We start from the raw sequence: 27792 nt of genomic DNA, 5'->3' as shown, positions 1-27792 counted from the left end.
TGATATTAGAGTCTAATTTTAAGAATTTTCGATATATAACCAGTATGATAGATTTTTTCCGCTACTGTATGTAGGTTGCTGGCAATTGTATTGCCCGTGTAACAGCACCGTTACACTGAAAGAAATAGATGTCCGCAAGCATCATCGTTGGCGGTAGATCCTCTGTAACATAATACTCCTCTAAAACATTTCTTTAAACGAGCTTCCTTACAGGGCTGCTTAATTAATTATGATATAATTATATAATATAAGGTACTGGTCCCACCTGGCGATAAAAACAAACGAAACAAAAGAAAGTCGATCCCGTGTAAATGGTATACGCGATGATAGCGTGTGTGAGTTATACAAGGTGCTCGCGTTTCTGAGGCCAAAAGAAAGAAAAAATGTTATATGACTTGGAAAAATTTTCGCGAAAAAATTTTTTTTTTGTTTTTTGGACGTATTTTCACATAAAAAGTATTTTTTATCCATAAAGTTGGCAATTAAAATGAGTTTCTTAATTAATTTTTCTAAAAACCAATTTTTTTGGAAAATTTTGTCACATTTTGACATCTATCAATGACGACTGTGAGACTATGCTCCACAATTGCACATCAGCGCCGTTAATTCTACCTTTTGTACTGAGTAACAATACGGAAATGTTTTTTTTAATTGGCAATAATTCTGAAACTAGACGAAATCTAGGAAAGTTTATATGACATTTTAGCCTTATAATGTGACCAAGAATATGCCGTTAAAGTTATATGGGTTCCTCGCTAGCACCTTATATAGTTATATGTTATAGTTCGACGCCGAACGACGAACTGTGAATCGCTCGTTGTCTCTTTTATTTACACGGAAGCGACTATCTTTTGTTTCTTTCTGTCACCGATAGCTCATCGCTTACCCGCTTTAGGTGGAACCAGTGTCTAAATGTACTGATTCCCATATCTTTAACGTATCGCTGTGATACCTGGACTTCTCTGTCGCATTTTTGTTTTACGCACATTTTTTATAATCATATTCAAAGCCAATTTTGCCTCCGCAAAATTTGCTAAATCCTGGCTGGTACACCGTTTAAAAATCTAATTTTTATTATTTCTAACGGAGTTATACTTAGATATAATGAGTTTAGACCGTTTATATATGTTATAATTATTTATGTTTTTATGTAGATAAGTCGTCAGTTATTTATGTTATAATTATTTATGTTTTATTCTTATAAAATTGTGAGAAAGAAATTATGTGTACATTTGACATGACATGTTTTTTCCTTAGTTTTAATTTATATTTATCAATTTGTCTGACCAATCAAGTCAGGCATTGAATAGATATTGAAGGCTTAATTAGTTTTTTTTTCATATAGAAAGGAGATGTAATTATTTTTTCAGTACAGATGGCGTTTTTTTTACGCACTAGTGCGAGAAGTGGTTGATTATATGCCAGGTAGAAACTTCGAAGTGCTATCTGTACTGAAAAACGTCGTACGATACACGTGCGAAAAGGAAATTCGTAACGAGTGGCGATTTAAAACACTCCCTTCGGTCGTGTTTTAATTTATCGCCACTCGTTTCGAACTTCCTTTTTTACGCACTTGTATCGTAATGTACTATTAACTATTTCCATATAATAATTGGCCAAGTATCAATAATAATTGTAAACGGTGTAATTAGCCAGATTGTATTATCTTCATTTATTGAAACTTATAAATTTTATGACATAAGTATATTCGACTGATTGTTACCTTTATCAACAATTCCTGGTGTTTTAAGGCTTTTTTACTCTATGTGTTTTTAATTAATAGGTTAAATAAAATGAAAGATTGTGAATTATGCTTTATTGTGCTTAATTAGGACATTAATAAAGATAAGTATAATATTTGATACTTAGCTTGTTATGTCCTCGGACGCTATGTGATTTCTTATTCAATCGAATGTTTGAATGATGATGATGGCAATGTATTAAACAGAAAATGCTCTGTGAATGTCTGGAGTTGTCAGTATATTCCATTTTTATATGGCAACCTTAAGTCAGTTTTCTGTACGCCCGTCTATTACGGCTATAAGGGATACAGGAGGGGGAAGGAAATCGCTAAGTATAAAGCTTCCTAAGCATAATCTCGTCCTGTAGTCGCCGAATATAGGTACAACAGGCTTGAGTCAATTTATTCACCTTTCATTTAAGAAAGGAAGATAGTCAGACCAAACTAAATTAGCAACGATTTTGATGACACAGATTTAAATTGCCAAATATATATGTCATAATTTGATAGAAGTTTATAACACCTGTCCACTCTGTGCACTCAAAATCGTAAGTAACTTAGCTTAATTTGACTCTAATATAGCAATTATGGTTTTAAAAAGCCAGCTTAGCCAGCACAGACATTCGATTGAATAAGAACATGTACAAGCGTTCTTTTCACGAACACGAAATGCGAATCAAATTCTAAAACGCGGTTGTAATTGTTTCTCTTCTCTATTGTTAAAGTTTTAGTTTAAGCGCACGAATTTATCTATTCGACTAAATTATTAAGTGTCGTTGAGTGTTACAAAAAAGTGTATTTTTCATAATTTTCATAAACTAAGCACACTTTTGCCTAAAATGTCGTAACTGTACACTAAGCATATGTGATACGCGGTTTATAAATAAACAACTAATTTGTGGAGGGTTGTAATTATTTTTTATCCTTGTTCTGAGTTTGGTTGAGGACGGCGAAGTATGAGTATGAAGAACGTAGAATCTGAAAAGATGTAAATATCAGTAAAAAGGTAGGTAGTTATTTGTTTTCTTATGTACAGGTGGAATCATATCTGTCATACATTCAGCCGCATAAATAAATGCTGATAAATATGGTTCCATCCTATTCGTAATATCAATGGTTTTTAACCTACCAAGAATATAGCTGTTATGACGGGACTGTTGTGGTGCCCGAATGTCGTAAATAGGGCTAATGGACAACAGTCGCCATGGTAAAGCTTAGAATTCACCGAATCAAAGTTAGTAAAAGCAAATCCACGTGAAGAATACTTTTTTAGGTAATATTTCGGACTTTTAGCAATCGGGCACCGGCAAATCATATACTCGGGCTTTTATAGTAGCGTTCAGAACGTGTTTTTCGCAGCGCAGATGGCGCCTGTGCCCTACTAGATTAACGATTAACGGACTTGGAGAAATTTAAAAGTTAACGAGTCCGTTAACATTTTTTCAAGTTAACTTAAAAGTTAATCCGTTAATCGAAAGATTCTCACACTTTTTAAAATTTTAATACTACCTAAAAACTAAACCTTAATGTCGATTTTCTGGACCAGTATAAGGTGCCCTCTTGGTGGTTAAAAGGTTGTCCATTAATTACCGGAAACCCGGTATAACTAAAGGTGCAAGAGCAAAGCATGGGCGTAACGTCTCAGTGATCCTTTGTACTGTTTACTATCAGTTATTACTATAGCATTTTACCGTACCGCAACGAATGTAGGTCGGGATAGTGGAATGTAGTGTCCAGCCTTGAAGATGATAGGCCTTTTCATCCGTTCCATGGCCATCCACAGCAGTCTGCGGAAAGTGTTGGACTGTTCGTGCCACGGGCACAAATACATCACTTGGCGGAGAAGTTCGCTCTGGAAAACACTAGTTTCTATAGCCACATAAACACATTCGAAGCCAGGAACCCGCCTAGTGGGTGCTCGTGAACTTTGTTCAGATGCCGGACAAACCGCTAGGCGCTTGGTCGCTAACGCTCAGTTTCTGAAGTAGTGCGCCATTTTTTATCTGGCAGTAAATGTGTTAAGAAGACAATAATGGAGACAAGTGGAGAGAGAAGTTTGGAACCTTTTGTCACACGATGAAAACATTTAAGCAGTCTAAATTAAGAGGAAGATATGTGTTAAGCATATACCTAAACGCTACATGAAAATGAAAACATTGGTGTCACTGATACTAAAAGTCATGTAAGATAAGATACGCTAAGACAAACACAAGCTTAAAAGCATATCAAGAAAATGAACGAATAATTCACGCTCAAATAATTCTTAAATAACGATATCATTTTTACGCATAGTGAAATAAAATTACTCTTATTGTAAGCTCGTTGCCACACCAGCAATAAAGGAAGAGCTGAGACAGCATCGTCACCATGTAGTTTAGCATCGAGATGAACTGCACGCTGCCGGGCGTTGTCTGCGGAACAAAAACTGAGATTTTCGCTAATATTCTAGTTCGTTGCTTCGCCATAAATGTTTTTCAGTAACTGCAGAACAATAAAAAGAAATTTTAAAAGTATATATTGGTTTTAATATTAAACTATTGGATTTTTAAAAATAAAATATGGCGCAGTCGGTAGGATACGAACTTACATTTGCGAAAAAACTGTCTAAATGAGATAATACCTCATTCTCGTTACTGATATTGCTATCAGTCACTTTATATGTTAAACGTGTAGTTTTTCTCATATTTAGGGCCTCCGGTAGCCGGGGCAGACGCCCGCCGTGTGCGCGAGCGGTTCCCACCAATAAGTAAAGTCCGTCGTACGCGCCCGCGCCACATAGCGCTGTTCATACAATTTCTTACTAGACGGGTGTCCACTTCGGGTAATCCGCGTCAGCTAGCGGAGGCCCTATACCTAAGGTCATCATAATTTTGTTATTCTGCAATGCAAGGAATCTTTGCTCAAAAGCTTTTTCAATCGAGCAATTATACAAAAATCAATGACACTATCAAATAACGAAGAAAGAAAAATATAATAATTTGGCCTGACTGCTGTAATCCGAAGTCCAATGATGCAGATGATGAAAACGCTCCCACTTAGTTGGAAGAATATATTAGCGTGATACGTGTCTTCAACCGATTCTATGAACCTGAAATAAGCAAAGTTGCTTAATTTAAATCTTAAACTTCGAAAGTAGTAATGACAAAAAAAAAATAGGTGTTATGAAGAATCAAAGCCACTAAGGCCTAATATGTGGCCGTTGGCTCATTGGATAGACGACATCCGGAAAATTGCGGGTCTTAACTGGATGAGACTAGCTCAGGATCGGGAGGAAGTGGCATACTAGAAGAGAAACCTATGCTCAGCAGTGGGTGTTTAAGGGCTAGGATGATGATGATGATGTATGTTGTACCTAATATAATTGTTGAGATAAAACAAAAGTATGACATACAACTAGCTACGAAAGAATCACCGTATCACCGCCTGATGGTGCTTTAAGCATTCCACGAATAAATCTTTGTTCTCTTCGATAAGCTGCTCTCGCTCTTGTTTTTTGAGTTTTCCTGACAATGGGACACGTTTTATCTGAAAATCAGACATGAATTTACTCGGTAAATTTCACCTTAAACTAATAGGTACCTCTACCAGTGGCGTAACGTCGATACAACTCGATTCCCAACGGGTTCCCTAAAATTCTGCAGTATCTGAAGAAGTCCATACAGAACAGATCCCAAAAACCCCTCCGGCTTTACCAACAAAAATTTTGACACGTCGCCACTGGTACCTACTGCAAAATTTCAATATCGATATAAAATAAACTGATTCAACGTTAGATTCCCAACTGATTAAATAACTTTAGAGACGTCCTGCTTTCGAAAGTTTATAATTACATATTGTTTGTTAATTGCTGCTGCTGGTGTACCACTACTTAACAGCACTTTGATGCTGAATGCATTTCAAAGACATATATAACTCCGTATAGACAGATCAAGTCTAAGAAAAAACGTACCTCAGTACCATACAGAAAAAGGTACGGTGGCCTAGATGGCATTATACCTTTGGGGTACGCTCAGCTAGATGATGCTAATATTAATATTTGACATTTTAACACATTTCAAGCTAAGAATATGGGCCAAACTCCGTATAGACAGATAAAGGATTTCATAGGTTTGTTGTTAAGTTATATTGTTTCTGTAAATTTGTTATTTATTTTTTTTTAATTTATTTTAATGTAATTTTGACGGTTCGAAAGAGGTTGTAAAATCCTACTTGAATAAACGATATTTTATCTTATCTTATCTTATCTTAAAGTCTAAGAAAAAAACGTACCTCAGTACCATACAGAAAAAGGTACGGTGGCCTAGATGGCATTATACCTTTGGGGTACGCTCAGCTAGATGGCGATAATATTAATATTTGACATTTTAAAACATATCAAGCTAAGAATATGGGCCAAATTGTCAAAACTAAGGTTCAAAAGTTTTAGATGGAGAATATCTAAGTGCTCACGCACGGATTGAATATTTTACATACACGCACACTCATGCCTATATTTCCAAGAAGTGGACATGTATAAAGGCAAAAGCACATGAAATTCAAATTCCAGTGCCACTCATAGCAAGAGTGGTACTGGTGTTGACAGAAAACTAAATTGAGATATTGCTGTGATAGATTGCCCTACAGTCTACTACTATAAGTATAAATAAATAAATATTATAGGACATTCTTACACAGATTGACTGAGGCCCACGGTAAGCTCAAAAAGGCTTGTGTTGTGGGTACTCAGACAACGATATATATAATATATAAATACTTATATACATAGAAAACATCCATGACTCAGGAACAAATATCTGTGCTCATCACACAAATAAATGCCCTTACCGGGATTCGAACCCGGGACCGTGGCGCAGCAGGCAGGGTCACTACCGACTGCGCCAGACCGGTCGTCATAAGACCCACCTGTTCTACCTTATCCATGATAATCTCCAGCTGCGCACACCCGAACATGATCATGGATAAAGCGACGCTGTCAACGGCGATGAAAAGGAATGCACTGATATAAATGGCTACCATCTGATAGAAATATCCCAACTCGTACTGTGGAGACTTCTCCGGTGTTACTGGCATCCTGCGAATATACACTATAATAATATTTCTAAAACCAGTGTGGTGAAAAAGTGCCAGAGTAAGCAAGCCCAGGACTATCTGAGGGTTAAGAAACGAAAAGGGGGGTAAAATATACCTACTTTGTGCTATGACATTCTTTCAACAAAATGGCTCCGAACCCCATATTGATTGCGTCTGTATTTGAACAATGAACATGTAGGTATACATACGTTAAAGTTGAGATAATTCATAGGTGCAATTTTTTGTCTAATAAGTACTAGTAATCATCCACATAATTTCACGTACCAGATCAGGAAGGGAAAGATGCGCTCTCCGCCAGTTTTGTCAACAATGGGCATAAGTCCCCACAAAGTGCATGTTGTCAGTGCGCTTCCGAGGAAAAATAGGCACAGGCGCTTAATCATGATCGATTGGGACATGAGGCATCTGTCAATCAAATTCGAAATTAAGGATAGGTTAAACCGCTGCTCAGAAGATGCTGATGCACCGTTTGTGCATGTGCACAATAGTGCAGAAGAATGACAAAAACAGGACGATATGGGTAGATACAGATGGATAGCTATCTTTTAGGGTTGGCTTGCAGTTTCCATACCAGTTCCAATTAGGTCCGTTCCATTTGGTATTTCAGCCCTTAAGACTTCATCGATAAATTTAGGTGTGATAATTCTACAAGTGACGTCAGTCTTGAATAAGTAATAGGTACCTCACCTTACATGTCTCTTGTTTTGTGCCTGGAATATCTCCTCCTCCATCAAGCCCAGCAAACAAACCAAGTTATTCTTATTCATCATGAACCTGGTAACTTTGTAGCACACGGAGGCCTGTGTGAATAGCAGGAACGAAGCTTCTGTGACCGCATCCATGTCTCCCCAGGCTAACGCTATGTATATAAACTCGAAGAAGACGAAAGAATACTGAGTAAGCATGACTAGGACAGCATAGGTGATGTATAAGGAGACGTAACTAGCAGGTCTAAGCCATATTCCGAGGTATAGGAGGATGTTTCGAGGGCGGTTTAGGTAGAGATTTACATTGTCTACCGTGCTTACCGCCATGTTTAATGTGATTGGGATGATTTTTAAGCGACGAATTTATAGATTTATACGGGTTAAAGAACTTATACTATGGTGATCTTATGATGGCAAAAGACTGTATGTAAATGTCTAAGGCAAATTTCAAATTGTCCTTATATTTTGCTATGGGTAAGAAAATTGGCAAATTACCGATAGCGTATCAAACATAATGGTGTAATGATAGATTCTCTGAGTTTATAATGCTTTGTTTTCATTAACTACTACAGGTAAGTAGGTAATCAAATAGTTAAGGTAATTTCGCAGTGTGTTAGTTCATTTTAACTAAGTATCGCAGTGCAGGATAGTGGACGAGAGCAATTACAATATAAAATATTTTTGTTGTTTTGTTTTCTAATGTTTCGAAGGCGGTAAGGTTTAGGTAAAGAGTCACCGTCATGTTGTCATTTATTAGTTTGGGACCGATTTGGGCTCTACATGCTGATTAAAAGAACTGTACAGGATGTTTTTGAATAGGCTACTAGACTCATATCGAATTTGGCCCAATAAATGATTGTCTTCTGTAGTATTTGATATAAAAAACCAATAAGTATTTATAGATTTTGGGTATTAAAAGTGTATGATGACTACGTATTTTCGATTGAAAATGTGTGTAATTTTTTATTTTATTTTGGCCACCGACGCTGTCAGCGATGTAGTGACGTCATCGAATTCGAACTTACTTCATGTCAAAACAATCACTGACATAAATAAACTTTATGCCTCATACTTAAGAGTCAGAAAATGTTGTTTTCGAATATAATGTCCTGATGCACAGATAATCTATAGATTAACATGTCTGTGTTTTAGCCTGATTACGTAAAATTATACTTTAAAAAAAATATGTTTTTGCTGTTAATTAAACAGTACTTAATCATACTTAATCATATAATCCAGACTTTAAAAACCGGCCAAGAGTGTGTCGGGCCACGCTCAGTGTAGGGTTCCGTAGTTTTCCGTATTTTTCTCAAAAACTACTGAACCTATCAAGTTCAAAACAATTTTCCTAGAAAGTCTTTATAAAGTTATACTTTTGTGATTTTTTTCATATTTTTTAAACATATGGTTCAAAAGTTAGAGGACTCACTTTTTTTTCCTTTACGAGCGATTATTTCCGAAAATATTAATATTATCAAAAAACGATCTTAGTAAACCCTTATTCATTTTTAAATACCTATCCAACAATATATCACACGTTGGGGTTGGAATGAAAAAAAATATCAGCCCCCACTTTACATGTAGGGGGGGGGGGGGGTACCCTAATAAAACATTTTTTTCAATTTTTTATTTTTGCACTTTGTTGGCGTGATTGATATACATATTGGTACCAAATTTCAGCTTTCTAGTGCTTACGGTTATTGAGATTATCCGCGGACGGACGGACGGACAGACAGACATGGCGAAACTATAAGGGTTCCTAGTTGACTACGGAACCCTAAAAAAGGGTCAGGTAGCCTATTATCAATACATGTATTGATAGTGAACGAAATGGTATACCGTACAAAAAATTGTAATAGTTATTTGTTATACAAGGGGGCAAAGTTGTATTTTAACGCCGAGTGCGGAATTGAAAAACGAGCAAGTGAAAGGATTCTATAGTTGAACCACGAGCGAAGCGAGTGGTTCGAGAATAGAATCCTGAACTTGCGAGTTTTTTAACACACGAGAAGTAAAATACATTTGCACCCGAGTGTAACACAAAACTTTTCCCCTCACTATAGCGAGGAAACTACAACGCAAAAAATGCGTTTATCACTGCTTCCAGTAGTTCCACAGGTGGTAAATCATCTTTATTACTAGATTCACCTACTTTTATCAATTTTAAAGCAGTTAATTTGACTTTATTCAAGGTCAAATTACTTTACCCACTAGTGGATAAAATGCGTTTTTACCCGCTGGTATTAAAGGACAAAACACGTGTTTCCGAGCTAGTGAGGGGAAAAGTACTTGTACCTATTTGGCTATTTCGTTGATTTTTTTATACTCGTAGCTAACTAAACGTCATTACAGCTAGGTTATGGAAGCAGGCTGGTCTCTGGGTTTCAAGCCCCCATCAACCAACATATTTTTCTAAATTTAATCAGTATTTAGTCACCAGACAGACCTCCTATTTTTAATTAGCCGGAATATAAATATAAATATCTTTTTTGACTAAGCTACAACGTACTGTATACGGAACCATGTTTAAAACTTGGTTCGAAACTTTCAACTGTAACTCGATTTGTTTAAAACTCCAAGGTGCAAATTAACTGCCTCGCCTGCCTAACTAATTGCAATTAAATTGACAAAAGTTGATAATTGTAAGCACAATTCTATTTCTAATTGCCAGCGTATAAATGACAAATAAATCGGTACATGAAATACTTACCTACAACTTTACTATGACAGTATAAGTAAGTATATCTTTATTCTACATATACTAGGTACGCGTATCGAATGTAAGATTGACATACAACTATTTTTAATCCATCAAAAACATTACTATTTTAAATAACACTTCGTGGCTTAGGATAAATAAATTAATATACCTACATAAATCACACATGTATCCCACAAAGGGGTAGGCATCAGAGCACATGAAACTACTCAAGTTTCAGTGCCACTCTTGGCAATTAAGGGGTTGAAATAAAATGCAATTGTGTCATTGCAGTGACAGGTTGCCAGCCTCTCGTCTACGTCACAATTTAATCCATATCTGACATCCACACCCACGGGAAGAAAGGGTGTGGTGAAATTCTTAAACCGTCACCACACGGGGGGTTAATTAATATGTATAAGGAGCAATTAACTCAATGTTTAACTATTGTTAATAGAAGGTCAAGGAAATGGATTCTGTTGCAATTATACGATTTAGTTTTCAAATTCTACAGCTTCGTTTCGAGTGGTGGTTTGCTTTAGCACAGCAAAATACGAATAAGACATCCGTAGAATCTGGAACAAAAGTAAATAAATGAATAAATAAGTGTTATCGAACAAAAACCATTCGTACAGGTTGCGAAAAAAATATATTTACGGGGCGTGTAGACAAGAAGCAACGAAGCTTCATTGCTGTCTGTCGGGACAACGTGACGTAAGTGCGTTTTCACGTTATCCGATCCGATATCGGATGTAGGAAGGATTTCAAAGGCAAAATTCAGAATGTCGGCTCAATCAAATAAATATATGGATATCGGTCCTACACCCGATATCGGATCGGATAATGTGAAAACGCACTAACGCCCAGCGCGATTCAAAAAAGGAGTGTACAAGTTTCTAATGGGTCGGCAACGCGCATGTGACACCCCTTGAGTTGCAGTCGTCCATAGGTTACGGTGACCGCTTTCCATCAGGCGGACCATATACCTGTTTGCCACTTACGTGGTATAAAAAAAATCGGACGTCCTGCTCGTACTAGGCATTCATATTTATCTACTGTGAAGCTCTCACACATACACAAAAGCTCAAGAAATAATATTTACCGCAACGAAAGTCTGTCTTGATAGCGTGACGTAACGGCCAGCGCGAAATTCCAACGGGCGGCCCAACCGCAGCATCATAAAAAGCAGCACTCGTTTGAAGCGCATGTCTTGCTCGTACCAACAGCATTCGTACATCACCGTGTGCAACTCCGAGCTCTGTCGATAACAGCGTTACTATGAGTTTTTTATGCATAATTCCATATCGTAAACGTCACGGAATGTCATTCGTATGGAAAACATTGACCCCAAAAAGTGACTGATTATTAATAGTATTTTATGCAACTGGTGGTTAAAAGAGGTCAAAAAAGGTGAGTGGCGTGGGTAACAATTTGAGGCGAAGCCGAAAATTGTTAATAAAGACGCCACGAGCATTTTTTGACTCAGTTAAACACCGTTGCATACAATACTTTTTCTACGACCAAGCACTTATTTTGAAAGAAAATTATAAATCAACAAATACCTACTTTCAGTCATCTTAGTTATCTAGTGGAACGCCTACCATTTTGAATATGCAGTTTCAGTGCAAACATGAAAATAAAACTGTCTATGGTATGGTTCTTTGAAGCCTGGCCACTAAGACGAATCGAGCCGAGTTGAATCGAGTTCTCATACATTTGAATGCGATTCGACGCGTCGCCAATGAACGCAGCAGAAAACGAAGGAGTCTCGACTCTGCGAATTGGTTTGTTAAGTTGGTAGCAATGTATTTACTGAACTGTAACAGCTATATCGTGCTACTTCTACTAAATGTTTTCAGGGTATAGACTAGATAGACTTGTCCTGACATCTTTTATGTAGGGTTTTTAAGTTCTATGCACGACCTTGTAACTCACGAATAACAGTACGGGAGTAGAAAAAACAAATTAAAGTAAATAACCAAGAATTACAAACATTTTCAGTGACGTTTAGGTACGCCGCCGTTGCCACCCAGTAACTGAAGGTAACGTAATATCAGATACCAATATACGTCGAAGGTAAATGGAAGAAAGGAACAATGCCTTATTATACTTTTTCCGTGTAATATAATGAAATAAATGTAAATGTGAAAGCATTAATTTTATTACAGTTATAAAACTTATAAAAAATTGAAACTGAAATTGTGTTTTTGGTTTTGGTCCTTCAGACCGGGTAACATGTGTAGGTATCAATTGATTCAGGTATGTATACGTACAGTAGCCGTGAGCTCGTGTCCGCTCCAGCAGCAGACGAACAGCTGGCTGATCATCGCCATCAGGTACATCACCACTGACAGGAACTGGACACTCTTCCAATCTACCTGAAAAATAAACCCCAGTTTTAAACAACCAAGATTAAGAAGGCAATAATTGCGATAAAGACGAAGATGTAATACAAAATGTCAGTTGATCAGAAGGAGCGCATTTTTTCCTCTCTGACTTTGTCTTGAGCCGGTACCGATACAATCTAGAGATTTTACCTTATGACGATCTTTCTAAAAAATGTATACCTATGATTCAGTTCAGATCACCCTAACTTTATTAGCACAGATAGCTCATACCACAAGTATACGTAAAGCTGACATGCAGATCAACCCAACACCGCCGCTGAGTTGGAAGAGCAAGTACGAATGGTATGTGACTTCCACCTGCTTGACAAACCTGGAAGAACAAAAGCGGGCAGGTAACAGAAACAGGGTAACTCAAACGTAGGTAAAGCCGACAGTCATCGTGCTTTACGCCCACACCGATACATCAGCTACGGGCAAACATGCTTACTTGATTATGGCTACATGCTGCGCGACACACTCAATCAGAACACGGTAATGCTCATTCAAAATGCTCTTGACAGTAATGGATCGGTTGACTCGTTGTTCTGCTATTGGTTTGACCTAAAAAATAGGTTGATTGTAGTTTCCAATCGAATAGGATCCACACAGATTTGTAAAAGGAATACGCGCGCTTCCTCGGCGGAGACACGATTACATTGGCCGTTTGCCGCACAACGCTGCTCGCTCTGTGTGGAGTTATGGACCCAGCTAATAGATAAGATTTAGATACCTACTATCTATCTACGCAGAATAGGCAGAAGCCGTCAGAATAATCTTCATGGCGCCTGACGTAGCAACGTTGACGTCATTTTCACTCTAGTTCGCTCAGGGGACACTACCCTTGCTTGGCTTATGGTTGTGTTTCCTACTCTCGTATTGACTTGCCATGCCATGACAGCCATGAAAAACGTTGCCACCCTATCTGACCCTGACCCCGTTTGAATAGTCAATGATGAAGTGTATCCGATCCAGCACCAAAAGGTGTGGGGAAAACCTAATACAACTTTGTCTTTTGAGCTGCACAGGGATTTACAGTCACAGAATAGCTCACAGTCATAATCTTCTCCTTGATTATATCAATCTCCGCGCACCCGAAGATGACCATGGACAGACAGACGCTGTCCACTCCGAAGTACATGAATGCGCTCATGGATATCGTCAACACTTGGAATAAGAACCCGAGCTCGTACTGTGGCGAGTGGTCTGGGCTCACTGGCATCCTGCCATGAGAAAACAACGATATCTCTTTAAAGTCACTGACGTTCAGTCTGCCGGACGGCAACAGCTTGACAGTTATCGGTGCCATCAGTTTTTACTTCTGACAGACCGATGCTCAGCATCAAGTGAGTATTGTTCTTTTTTGAAATATTCTTTCTTCAGAAGTTGTCCTGCGGACTGATCGTCTTTAGGTGTCTTTAATATTGAATAAGAAATAACAATGTGTGAAGAAATCTCTATTACGTTGTGTATCCTAAATGCATGCAAATGCATTAAATTTACACCTTTTTAGGGTTCCGCACCAATAGGAACAAAAGGAATGCTTATGTGTTTTAATGATCCAGAGGGAATCCGTTAAGAATCCCACTGGCCCTGGAGAGCCAAGTGGGTGTGTTCGACTCCCACAGACTAAACCCCCTGGGGTGTTCCAACACTCTCTTTTGGGCGGGTTTTCGACGGCTTGAGCCTTTCCCCGCCAAAAAGTTAGGGGCATCTAGCGCTAAGTAGTCTATATGGGGCCAGCGGCAATTTAATTCAATTTGCTAAGATTTTATTTTATTTTGTAAGCAAACGTCTATAATCTTACCACATTTTAAAAGGGAAACTTCTATTAGCATCATCGAACAGTGGTCTAAGTACGAACAGGCTGCATGTGGTCTGTGAGCAGACCATGAACCACATTAGCAGTCTCTTGATCCGCAAGGCCTGCAGCTTCAAGATCCTGGGGGAAAATCATTGCAGTTATGATACTGTCTAAACTATCGAAGTTTCCAAAATTGCGAATGTTCTCATGGACAGTCCGTACATTTATTATCAAGCCTTAAGCTTTATTTATATAGCATTTGACGAGTTGATAATAGATGCCAGAAAACATTAAATAAAGCAATCGTCAATATGTTATCACGTATCAAGTCTCATAGTGTTGTGTTCCTATCGATGAGATTGCCACCGTTGCCAAAGAGCTCTTCGAGGCTACGGTGTGATAGAATTGGTAACATGCATGTGACACCCTGACAATCATGACTACTAACCATCGTATGACATTGGGCATAACTTATTTAAGTAGTTAATAAGTACTTACTTTTCATGACATTCATTTTGCGGCATAAAAATGTCAGTGTTCATCTGAGCCAAAAGATCTCTGAAAGAGTCTATATTAACGTGAAATACCGTGACCTTGAAACACAGACAAGCCTGTGTGAAGAGCAGAAACGACGATTGAGAGACCTCCTCAATGTCCCCTAACACTTGACACATATATATCACTTGGAATATAAGAAAAATGTATTGTAAGAACAGCATGAAGAACTTATAGCATTTACGCAAAATAGATTCATTTGGAGGGGGCATCCAAACACCTAAAAGCGACATGATAAATTTTGCCCTGCTCAAATAGAGATCCCCGATATTTATTTCACTTTTAACCATGATGGAAAATACTGTAAATGTCTGATGCTCATTTCAAAATGCCCTAATATTTTATAACTGGTAACAAAATTGGAAAATTAACGATAAACACTTATCGATATCAAACATAATGGTGTAATGAATTAATGATACATTTCTCTAAATGTATTATCATATGCTTTGTTTTCATTTAACTCCTTATTATCGGAAAGTAATCAAACAGGTTAATTTCGCAGTGTAACAGCTAATTTTAACCAAGTATCTATATATTATTTATAAGTACCGAAGTAATTATATAATTCTAGTAGTTTCTATATTTTTTGTTTGTCTGTAGGTATAAGGTATACGTGTAATATTTGTGATAAGTGCCTACTTTCCGAACGCACCTTATAAAAAAAAAGTTGTAGAGGTAAGAGGTAAAATGTCATCGGGTGACCACAGACCACACCCTCTTTGCTCTAAGCTAGCTTAAAGAACGGTACGCATTTTGTAAAATTAAGAACGTAAGGATTTGTTAAGAATACAATAAATACGTCGTGTTCCTCTAAACAGTTTATTAACTACATGGCGCAGTCGGTAGGATGCACCGACTTTGTATTTGTAAAGGACCTTTTAGTCATTAGCTAACCAAAAAGATAATAACCACATCTTTCTTTTACCTATAAACGCCCCTATAATGGACGTTGTATCAGTAATGGGAGAGTAACGGAAAATTCTTAGGCTTTTTCATTAGACTTCGATTTAAAGTTAATAGTGCCGTTAAGTTGTTGATACGAAAACCCATACTAAATACATCATAAACATAAAATTTTATTGGGAAATTTATCGTTCAGTGTCAGAAAAAAATACATATTCAAAAATACTTACCAACTCCAATTTTTTTTTTATATTATCCAATGACTGATGCCAAAAACTTATAAAGTCAGATAAAATTAAGTTGGCAATAATTAAATACATTAAGTAAATTAAATTTAAGAATGTGAAGTATGCTTTATTGTGCTTAGATGTAGGTATTAATAATAATGCTACGTTATTTTCCAGCTCTCGGGACCATGGGGTCCCGGACTTTTGGGAGGCGTGCGTGGGGCCGAAGCCAACAGCGCAGAGGCCCTTTAAGACAGTTTAATTTAAAGTAATGCTACGTTATATAACTAATATATAGTTCCTACATATGGTGCTTCTTTCCTTCACTAGTGTGAGAATCACTCGCCGTGAAAACTCAAAACGCCAAATATCTATTGTAAAACTTTGTACTTACACTTGTAAAGTCAAGTGAAAAAATATGGGTGTGTTGCTCAAAAATATGTCCCATGGCATCTTATTCGATACAATGGAAAATGTATAATATATATATCATAGGCCTTTGAAAAACTAAACCTGGAAAAAAATTAAAATCGTGAACGAAGGATAACAAATTTCATTCCAAAATTTTGGTGAATTCAGTCGAAAATTATGTTCTGCCCGACTAGTCGGTAGTCGGCCTAGTCGCCCAAATTAATAGTCACCACATCCCTAATTTTTATGCATTTGACTGTACAAATTGAACCTAAAATACACGTGCAAAAAGGTAAATATGATATCCTGTTTATAAATAAACAATGATAGTTGTCTTGATTATTTCTCCTGGCCCTGGGTTTGGTTGAGGACGGCGAAGTATGAATATGACGACCGTAGAATCTGAAAATTATAAATAAGCAATATTATTTTGTTTCTCGAGGAACTTTTTAAGTGAGTCTCTCAAATGAGTTTTTGACATTTAAAAATAAGTACTCATCATCCTCCTTGCGTTATCCCGACATTTGCCACGGCTTATGGGAGCCTGGGGTCCGACAACTAATCCCAAGATTTGACGTAGGCACTAGTTTTTACGAAAGCGACTGCCATCTGACCTTCCAACCCGAAGGGTAAACTAGACCTTATTGGAATTACTTAGTCCGATTTCATACCGAAAAGCGACTGGCAAATATGACATTTCGAACATAAGTTCCGAAAAACTCATTGGTGCGAGCCGGGGTTCGAACCCGGAACGAAACCTCCGGAACGAAAGTCGCATGCACGTACTACCGCTAGGCTACCAGCGTTTTTTATTTAAAAATTAGTAATATAGTCATCCACAAAGAGATCGCCCTACGAAGATGGGGCGCGACCCGACTTAGGCCCCATAGCCCCCATAGCGCCCAGCGTGGAAGGGGCTATTCACACCCCAGACGGAGTGTTAAAGCATCATCCATCCATCCACCGATCGTCAGTTGTTTTGTTAACTAGCGGTCTAGTTTGGGAGACGGCCTCCGCTATCCCGAAAGTTAACCAACAAATGAGTACAAGTTGAAGCGTACCGCCCTCATATTAACCAGGATAGTACCGAAACGAAGGTCGGCCGGGAAAGCGCGATGTAGTGTCCAGCTCTGAACACTATGGGTCGCTTCATTCGCTCCATGGCTATCCAGAGCAGCTTGCGGAAGCCGTTGGTCTGCTCGTTCCACGGGCACAGGTACATCACGTCACGGAGTATTTCGCTCTGAAATTATTTTTGGTTAAGGGTACTAATAAATGTTGTGTAACTGCTGGTTATACACCGGTCAAATCTTACATGAAAATCGGCTAAAAAAACAAAGTGTGATGTAAAGCTGGATTTTTGGTATGTTATTTGGAGTCCTTGGGGGAATGTAAGACTATATTTTGCAAGCAAAAAAAAAGTGTGCTAACATCGTAATTTAAAAAAAAAAGTAAAAAAATCGGACTTTTTTTGGTTTTTATTTTTTTATTAAAAAACTATGCGTTTTTGGTCAAAAGTTGCTATGTAATGTTGAAAGCGCATTAAATTTCAAACAGTTTGACATCTTTTTTATCAATATCCGTCAAATAGTTTTCGAGATATGAAGCGTCAAAAAGGTTAATTTTTGACGCATTTATAAAATGTAGCGTTTTGCCAATATTTTTAGACAAATATCTGCAAAATACTTCATGATATGATATATATTGCAATATAACATTGTATAAAATTTATTTTGCTTTAGTTTTAGTGCAAATAAAGGTCAGTAAGACGAATAGTTACTTTGGTAAACAAAAAAAAAGCTATAAATAGAGAAGCCAAGAGTCTGGTAGATTGGTTAAGGTAAAATAGTTTACGCTAAAAGTTTTAGGTTGAAAGTGCTATCTATTCGATCTTACTTTCTTTGATATCCGTTTATCTGAAAAAATTGTCTAAGCTAACTTTGCATCGATTTGACTATTACTAATGAAGAAATAAAATACAGTAAAATTTTGAAGTTTAGTAAATTAGAAAAATAAAACAGAATTAGTCACATTTTCCTGGTTCTGCATCTTGATGGCACAACTCCTGTAGTGATAGAAAGTCCACTTGAGTTGTATTTGACCACCAATTGCTGTGGAATAAACTACGGGAACGGAAAGCGCCCACGCCAATTATTAAGATACTGGAGAAGTGGTATTCCCAGCAGAAGAACGTAGTAAGATGGAAGTCAACTCTGTCCACAGCCAGCGGGCTAAACTGTGGCGTGAGACAATCACATCGCATATATGCAGAGGGTCTCTATTGGTTCCCATAATTTTTAAGTCCGATTTTTACTATTCATAACGTTTTCCGTCATAATTTTTCTTTGTCATATTATCACTAGTCATAAAATTAAACGTCAGAAATTGTAGTTCCGATTTTTGAAAGTCATAATTATTGTTAGTCATAAAATTTATTAGCCATAATAATTAAAGTCCATAGTTGTACAAATCCATAATGTTGAAGGAAATAAACTTATTCGGAATAATTGTTCTAAGGATTTTATCACAAGTCATAATGAATAATAACCATGTGTTTCTTCACTAATAGCATTCAATGGGATCTCTATTGTTTCCCATAAAAAAATGATCCAATGTTTTTTCGTCTGCATTTTCGTAAGTTGTAATTTGGCTTACTTAACTTCCTCAGTATTTATTAAATTTTCATGGCGCCTATTAAACCAATTGGTCTCGCCAAGGAGCTGACGTCGACAACTTCTATATCCGGTTTTAAGGACAAAAGATAACTTGCGAAAGGAAACTAACGAAACTAACTATACGAGGCAAAAGGTTGCTTTTGAAACAATTTTGTTCCGCCAATAAGTCGACGGAGCCCCGCTACGCGGGCCTCCTATTTCCGCTCTAAGGTACTAAAGGAAACTAACGAACCTACACGAGGAAAACGGTTATTTTTAAAACAATTTAGTTCCACCAATGAGTAGACGGAGCCCCGCTACTCGGGGCTCCTATTTCCGCTCTAAGGAATCAAAGGAAACTAACAACCTACCTGAGGAATAGGGTTACTTTTTGTTTTGAAGTCATAAATAATATTTTATGTATAAAAATTTGCTGTGTAATTTTATGTATGTCTGAATTATAATATACTTTAGGAATTTTAGACATTAAATCTATATGCAGAACAATCAGTAGGGCTTCAAAATATATGCTTAATAATATTTCTGAATAATCCTTGTTATACTTTTCAATTTTATACTCATCAACTTTATGACTTTTGAGATTATGATATCCAATATTATGGTTTGTTATTGTTAGAACCATGAAACGTTATTCGTAACAAAAATTATGACTAGTGATGTTTATGACCACAAAATATATGAACAACAACTTCTGACTAAATGAAATTATGAACAATAAGTTTATGGGAAAGAAAGGGATCCCATATGCAGACGATATGGTCCTACTAGCACCATCTGTGGGAGCTATGCGTAAGTTACTTGCAGAATGCGAGAGATACGCCAGCCAGCATAACATGAGATACAATCCGGACAAGTCTGAATTTATGCTCATGGAGGCAGCACATATGCCCACACATGTACCACCTCTTTTGCTTGATGGAGTTCAATTGCGGAGAGTACACGAAGTCAAATATCTTGGCCACATCTTGTTCTCCAGTTTAAAATACCAGGAGGACATAGAAAGGCAGAGGCGAGCCACCGCAGTAAGGGCAAACATGTTGGCTAGAAGATTCGCCAAATGTAGTGACAGCGTAAAAAGACAGCTGTTCCTTAGTTTTTGTACAAGCGTGTATACTGTCGAGTTATGGTCCGACTACACCTGCGCGGCGGTGAGAGACCTGCGCGTGCAATACAACACATACTATGTACTGATATTTCGTTAAACGGAGAATACTATGATTCGGGCACGTCCACGACAACGCTCGTGAGATTGCATCGATGTTATTGGCCCTCAGTGATATGCTTTATAAACCAGTCCGTACAAGAACAATTTCGGAATAATCTGATTCAATTAATGAGGGTTTTCTACTCGTAAATATTTTTTTCCGGCAAGCGGCGAGCCTGAGGTCTTTCTGACCGTAAACTTAACTTACTAAATAAATGTTGATTTGATATACGCAAATATGTGTCTGAGTAATACTTGAACAGCCCCCAAATAATAATAATTCGTTCTCCGCTACGCCTCCTGTAAATATATGTAAACTATCCCATTTGGCCATTACCATCCACCGATTATTTCTGATCCAGTTATACTAGACTTATGATATAATCCTATTTTTTTAAATAACTGGCACTCTTTTGGTCTTAAATGAAAGCTAGTGAAATTTTCTACATTTTTATTTTACAATTTATGTAAGTAATAGCCTGAGTTGTTTTGCTGATATCTGTCTCAAAATATTAGCAAAACGAATATTTTCATAGAAAGGGGAAAAATGCTCTTTTTTTGACGCTTCATATCTCAAAAAATATTTGACAGACATTGATAAAAAAGATGTCAAACTGTTTGGAATTTAATGCGCTTTCAATATTACAAAGCAACTTTTGACCAAAAATGCATAGTTTTTTAATAAAACGGCAAAAACCAAAAAAAGTCTGATTTTTTTACTTTTTTTTTTAAATTACGAAGTTAGCACACCATTTTTTTGCTTGCAAAATATAGTCCTACATTCCCCCAAGGACCCCAAATAACATACCAAAAATGCAGCTTTACATCACACTTTGTTTTTTTATTTCTCTTTTTGACCAGTGTATTAGTGAGGTAGAGCTTAACGAGGGTGCGAAATATTAGGGTTGACAAAGCGCGTGTAAAAGCGCGGGAGATGTAAGCGTCCATAAGCGGCGTTCATATGTACTTTACCATCAAGCGGGCCACTTGCTTGTTTGACAGTACTAGCTGCTTAGTATTAAACAAGTAAAAAATAAAATAAAAAAGCCGGTATGGTATTTGTGTCATTGGTGTCTAATTAGCTATTATTTAACGGCATCTTTAAAATCTAGTGAATATAACGATACTACGTTAGATAAAGTAAAGTACCAGTGCTCGATACGCTAATGCCTAATAGGTCACAACCTCCTGTCACATTTATTGACAGTGACCTTAAGATTTTATGTGGCATCTACTGGGACCCTGTCTAACTCTGGTACTTTAATCCTATAGTTAATGTAACATTGACCAATACACGTAATTAGAGGTAGATTACCCGTGTTGTCAGCTCGTTTCCACACCAGCAGTAAAGGAAAACCTGCGACAGCATAGCCACCATGTAATTCAGCATTGAGATGAACTCCACACTGCCTGGCGTTGTCTGCAACATTAATATATGGTAGGAAAACAAGAAAAAGAACCAACAGCAATAAAAATCACTAGTTTTTGGAAGCTCAAGGAACCTCAAATGATTTTTAAATTAAAGGAAAAATTCTTATCTTGCAGGACTCGAACTGCGATCTTCTAGAACACCAGTCTAGCCGATTGGATCAAGTCAGCCACGGAGTCACGAAGGAAAAGGTTCGATGGAGCGGTCAACACCATCAAATTGAATTGAGAACTTGGTTTACCCCACCTCAGAAGTAATTATAATTCATTCACAAAGTAATAGGTGTATGTTATGTGTGTTGTATTACCGTAAAATGTCAGTTTTACCCAAGGTGCAAGGACCCCGCGAAGGATACCCACGGGCGAGCCTTGCTCATGTACATATTTTGCCGCCGTCGCCATCAGTTTTCCCGGGACGAGATGGGGTGTTGCTAGTCTTTTCTGATGCTGGCACCAAACGGCACCCCTATCAGGTCAAATAAAAAAATGGCCTAACTGCTGTAATCCGAAGTCCAACTATGCAGATGATAGCGACGCTTCCACTTAGCTGGAAGAATATGTTCGAGTGGTACGTGTCCTCCACCAGTTCTATGAACCTGTAATTCGTATGACATGTTAATAATTTATTTATCAAAAAGTCTGCAAGTGACACTACTTTTTCCAATTAAAGGAAATTTACCGACACCTCCCACAGGACTAGAACTTGCGGTCCTTTGGAACACCAGTCCAAACGCTCTCACATCTGGAAGGCCTCCGTGGCTTTGTATACGGGACTCGTGCACGCTCATATTGGGCGTTCATGTCAAACAACTGAAGCTCATACAAATGTCCTGAGTCGACGCAGCATATCGGACACGCGGGCGAGTCCACTCCGCTGCTCGCCGAGCCGACCGAGCGTCCACTCAGTGACTAGGCCATACACTTGGTAGCCTACCTAATTTTTTTTTCCCTTATGAGGCATACATCGGGGTTTTGGGAGCGGGAATGAATTCGTGTATTTGTAACTTTGTTTATAGTAATTTGAATTACTGAAATAAGGTCAGTGTGGGGAAGACCGTCTACCCGGAAAGACCGTCTATTGACAATAACTTTTGTGTTTATATATCTACGCCTCTCACACCTCCGAAGGTATACCAGTTTTTCATCCTTAAGCCATTGGTCTTGAATACATATCCCTAGGACGAACACTAGTTAACAATAAACTTGATTCGTGTTTCGAACTCGAGCATCGAGTTCAACATGGTTCCGCAAAAAATTTAAATAAAATAGAAGCAGTCGGAATATTTGTATATCATATATGTAACGTAGTCATATAATAACCGTTCTTTCTGACTAGTACTATTAATCTACTCAAAACGCGTTCAATTTCTTGTTTTATGTTCTGAAAAATGTAACTTAGAAATTGTGCCTACTCAGAAAGTCCGGCATAAAAGAGAAAGGCAAGACCGGCATACGATAAACAAGGAGTTGCCAACCTTTTTTAGGCTTTATTGGAAATAAGTCGAGTGTAAACAATATCAATATATAAGTACGCGTTTTTTGCTTATGATAGTTGTACCACTTGTACCGTTTTTGATTTTAACTTCGAAATATAGTTTTGGTAATGATTCGTATGGTGTTAGTAATATCATTCGAAAGTATTAAATAAAAATGACATAGTTGTGAAGAATTATAAGTGGTGAACAGAACTAAGCCTACTTACACTGCATGACTCATCATCATATTTAAGTTGGTAGTGTTTGTATATATTGTGCAACATGCGGCGACAAATATTTCAAAAGAGAGTTATGTATTTTAGAAATAAATGTAAGCATTTTGAACCCAATTATTTATTTAAACAGAAAACATAATATTTGCGCACCCTTGACAAAACATATTTGATAAAGGTTGTTCGTCAGACGGCAGAAACTGAACCCTGGAGGCACAGAGGGTCATATCGAAACTATGACTAGTGGCACAAACTGTGCACTTCTCAAGCAAAATCATTTCGTCTTCCTCGTCGATATATACGCTGGCGTTAGGAAGTGCATCAAAAAAAGATTCTATCAATACATTCTTCGGAAGATGTATAGACATGACTTGTATATTGTTTGCTATTTTTAATAACTGAAACAAATATTTATGTAAGTATTAAGTATACAAATATTTATGTAAATATTTATGTATTAATGACATCTGAATCTCTACTGAGTTTTTGAAGTCGTAATCGAGCAAAATGAGGCAAAGGGTGTTTATTGAATCCTGAACGAAGTAAAGGAATCTCTAATCTCGCTACGCTCGGGATTCAAAATTAGAATCCTGAGCGTAATGAGGGATTCAAGTATTAACGCTCAAGGTGGAAATAATCTTGCTACCATGTGACATATACAATTTTTCACGTCACCAATGAGGAAATTACCAAAATATTAATAATGAATATACCTACTGCAAATCAGTAGTACGAACTTAATCTACAACAATTTATAAACGATCATGAAATATAATGTCAAAACTCTTTTCATTGAATTAATATGTCATACTGGCAACATAAAATCCTTGAACAGAAAAAAACCACTCAGCTCCTCCAAGACTCGAGTTTGTAATATTCATACTCCCCGAGTTACACTCAATGGTTTTCATCACACTTGCAACATAAAAATATGTAAAAAGATAAAAAAAAATTAATACGGTACTAGAAATTTCATAACTCCCTTGGGAGAACGATTTTTCTATAACTCACGCTCCGCCTGCGTGTAAAATCACATTTAGTGTGCGAGTGTGATGAAAAAAAATTACGCATTCATTCATACTGTAGTGACTATAGCAAAACCAAGCATTGCTAAGAAACATTACCAAACTAATTCACGTATCTTAATATCCTATTACGTTTTCTTAATTAACATAGTTTCAAAAACAGATTAGTAGTTGGATTTATATAAGCCTGTAATATCGTGACTAAATTGTATTCGCAGGTGTTCGTTGGAAAAACAGTATTATGCAATATCTGGACCTGAACAGAAAAGGTTATGAACCCCATCTACGGGACATATGCCGGTCTTGCCTTATAAATAGAAAAATGCTTATATGTTCAAAATTTCAACGTTATTTTAATAGTTATCTAGCACATTCTGCCCCGTTATTACGTAAAACAACAATGATTATGATTTTGGAACCTAGTCTCATATGAAATTACGCGACAACAAGCACTAGACGGTCTTTCTGTACTCATCGCGGGAGGACGGTCAACCCGCCGAGCCTTAAAAAAAGTGATTTTTATCACTTAAAAGTACCTTACTTCACCAAAATACTGTAAAAGCTTTGTAAAATATAATATTTTCTATCCCATAGGACCATGCGCATTACGCCAGACTGCATTAATTATAGAGTTTTATCCACTCAAACTTTATTTCAAATAAACTATGCCGGTCTTGCCCGCACTGACCTGTATTTAACTATGTAACGGGCTCCAAATGTACCTAGAAATATTAAAGTAAATATTTGTTTATCTTTTATCGTTTTCACCATTTTTGGGCTAGTGTAAATCATTCCCACTCCCAAAACCCCGATGTATACCAATAACCAAAATAGTAAAACATTGTACTGCTCACCGTATCACTGCCTGGTGGTGCTTGAGACATTCCACAAACAACTCTTGATTCTCTTGTAAGAGCTCTTCCCGATCCTGCGGCTTGAGCTTGCCTGACATTGGTACTCGTTTTATCTGCAAAGAGCGTATTTTCTTACTGTTTAAAATATCATTTCCAGGTGGGTAAGCTGGGGCTGGTACGCTACCGTGCTTGCCCACCAGACAGATGTGTGCTTATGTGCCCAACGTGCGGCCAGAAATTTAGTATTAAGATTTCGAGCCACCTAAAGGCGCACCAGAGAGTGGAACAGTAGCTGTTCCATTATGTTAAAATTAATTAAAAATGTCTACTGTAAATGAGCACACAGTCGCAGTGGTGGCCAAAATCGGCTAGGAGTATCAGGACATCATCGTCAATGTGTGGACCCAAAAACAAAAGACAGTCGATGGATCAGCAACTTGTAGTCTCAAAACTGAAGGAAAAAGAAAACGGTACATAAAAACACCTTACCTGTTCTACCTTATCCATGATAATCTCTAGCTGTGCGCATCCGAACATGATCATGGATAAAGCGACGCTGTCGATCGAACTGAACAGGAATGCGCTGATGTAGATGGCCACCATCTGGTAAAAATAACCTAACTCGTACTGTGGCGAGTGCTTCGGACTTACTGGCATCCTGTGAAAAATACCTATAAGTCAAAATTATGACTATTATATGTTCTGTACAGTTAATTACTATCAGATAAGTATTCGGAGAAACACTTATTGGGTTAACTAACTAGAACAAGGGCCAAGTGCCAAAAAATATTTAAAGAAGTATCTCAACGCCTGGTTGACGTATCCGGTGACCAGAGGGCTGGCAGCTACTTTGGCCAGCGAGTATGTCTGGCCTTTCAAAAGGCAACGCTGCCAGCCTACTGGGCACCATCACCTCCGAAGATGATCTGGGAGCATTTTTTATTTGTAAATTTAATGAAACAAATGCAAGTGAATGATGACATGACGTCTGATAGGGAGGTATAGAAGAAAAATGCTGAGCTGACCCCATGTACCTAATTGGGATAAGGGCAAGCGAATCATGATAAGTAAAAAATTAAATTCGACACTTAAACGGCTCAAATTGAATGGTTGCAATTGTTATTGTTTATCAGGCATTATCAAAATTACTAGGGTGAGCAATAGACCTCGTTTTGACTTACCAGATCAAAAAAGGAAAGATGCGTTCTCCACCAGTGCTGTCGACAATGGGCATAAGCCCCCATAAAGTGGTGGTATTTAGCGCGTTGACCAGGAAAAACAGACAAAGGCGTTTTATCAATGTAGACTGCTTAATGAGACATCTGTCGAGTAAATTCGGAATTATTTTTTGTTCAAAGCTAATCTTGGCACAAATTTTATATGGAAATTAAACCTTCGCTCCTACATTTTCAATAAATTTTTAAATGTTATGGCTCGTCGATCATTCCGCCAACGTCAAGGTCTAGGAAAGCACGCGTTTTATGAAGAGAATTGGCTGGTAAGCCCTACATTTTTCAAATTTGCCGCCTTTTTGTTGTGCCAAGGTTTGGTTGACCGTCTATATTATAAGTACAGTTGGACAGTGAAGCCTTCTTTAATTTTTGTTTTTTAATCCGCTATATAGTTATTATTGAAGAAAACGAATAACGTTGAATTTACTGCTGTGAGATTGCAATTATGAAACGAATAACCTCACCTTACTTGTCTTTCATTCTGCGCCTGAAACAACTCTTGTTCCATCATCCCCAATAGAGAAATCAAGCTGTTCTTATCCGTCAAAAACCTTGTAACTTTATAACACACGGACGCCTGAGTGAACAGCAGAAACGAGGCTTCTGTCACCGCGTCTAAATCTCCCATAGCCAATGCTATGTATATAAATTCGAAGAAAACGAAAGTATATTGAGTAATCATGATGAAGATAGCATAGGATATGTATAAGGTGACGTAGCTGGCTGGTTTAAGCCATATTCCGAGGTAGAAGAGGATGTTTCGGGGACGGTTAAGAAAGAGAGTTACGTTGTCTTCCGTGGACGCCATGTTGAATGATGTGACGTTGTGTGTGCGGCGATTTTATATCGGTTGAAGTCATGTTGAAGTATAGGGTGTTCTTTAAAATTCGGATATTGCTGATGGCTTAAATACCCAATGATGATGATGATGATGATTTCGTTTTATTGCTTCTTAACTAACTTAGAAGATAGGAGTCCTACAAGTACCTGCGTCATGTTCTATGCTCAAGTACCATTACAGGTTATGGGCCCATCCATGTTGATATAGAAATGTGTATTTTTAATCATATTTTTAGTAGCTACAGTACCAAATTTTACGTAGCATCATGTAAACACGGATCTCTATTGAACAGCTTATTATT

At 37.5% G+C, this 27792-nt stretch overlaps 2 protein-coding genes across 2 annotated transcripts; both read right to left on the bottom strand.

The window, feature by feature from the left end:
* Positions 1-635: 635 nt before the first annotated feature.
* On the bottom strand, positions 636-7866 carry LOC125232706 (odorant receptor Or1-like). Its single transcript, XM_048138464.1, has 8 exons — positions 7520-7866; positions 7097-7237; positions 6625-6812; positions 5154-5244; positions 4730-4829; positions 4048-4152; positions 3438-3593; positions 636-2719 (listed from the first exon to the last, which is right to left on the bottom strand). Exons 1-8 carry the CDS (start codon positions 7864-7866, stop codon positions 2654-2656), a joined length of 1194 nt encoding a protein of 397 aa, XP_047994421.1. The 3' UTR covers positions 636-2653.
* Positions 7867-10548: 2682 nt separating this feature from the next.
* LOC125232705 (odorant receptor Or1-like) lies at positions 10549-27437 on the bottom strand. Its single transcript, XM_048138463.1, has 16 exons — positions 27115-27437; positions 26600-26740; positions 25908-26076; positions 25419-25531; positions 22328-22427; positions 21719-21823; positions 17612-17767; positions 16866-16926; positions 14924-15281; positions 14429-14563; positions 13676-13844; positions 13073-13185; positions 12856-12955; positions 12511-12615; positions 11340-11495; positions 10549-10812 (listed from the first exon to the last, which is right to left on the bottom strand). Exons 1-16 carry the CDS (start codon positions 27330-27332, stop codon positions 10732-10734), a joined length of 2280 nt encoding a protein of 759 aa, XP_047994420.1. The 5' UTR covers positions 27333-27437; the 3' UTR covers positions 10549-10731.
* Between the last annotated feature and the right edge of the window lie 355 nt (positions 27438-27792).

This window comes from Leguminivora glycinivorella, chromosome 13 (assembly GCF_023078275.1).
Source record: "Leguminivora glycinivorella isolate SPB_JAAS2020 chromosome 13, LegGlyc_1.1, whole genome shotgun sequence".
Taxonomy (NCBI): Eukaryota; Metazoa; Arthropoda; class Insecta; order Lepidoptera; family Tortricidae; genus Leguminivora; species Leguminivora glycinivorella.
Note: the sequence above shows the minus strand (reverse complement) of the source record. Positions and strands in the feature narration are given on the sequence as shown.

Bases quoted from the DNA above. Each gene is read 5' to 3' on its own strand.
- LOC125232706 (XM_048138464.1), bottom strand. From the start codon at position 7,866: ATGGCGGTAAGCACGGTAGACAATGTAAATCTCTACCTAAACCGCCCT. The intron at 6,813-7,096 runs GTACGTGAAATT...GTATATTCGCAG, and splicing joins ATCTTTCCCTTCCTGATCTG to GATGCCAGTAACACCGGAGA. The intron at 3,594-4,047 runs GTAATTTTATTT...AGTGTTTTCCAG, and splicing joins GCAACGAGCTTACAATAAGA to AGCGAACTTCTCCGCCAAGT.
- LOC125232705 (XM_048138463.1), bottom strand. From the start codon at position 27,332: ATGATTACTCAATATACTTTCGTTTTCTTCGAATTTATATACATAGCA. The intron at 21,824-22,327 runs GTTAGGCCATTT...TTAATGTTGCAG, and splicing joins TTGGACTTCGGATTACAGCA to ACAACGCCAGGCAGTGTGGA. The intron at 16,927-17,611 runs GTACTATCCTGG...TATAATTTTCAG, and splicing joins CCCGGCCGACCTTCGTTTCG to ATTCTACGGTCGTCATATTC.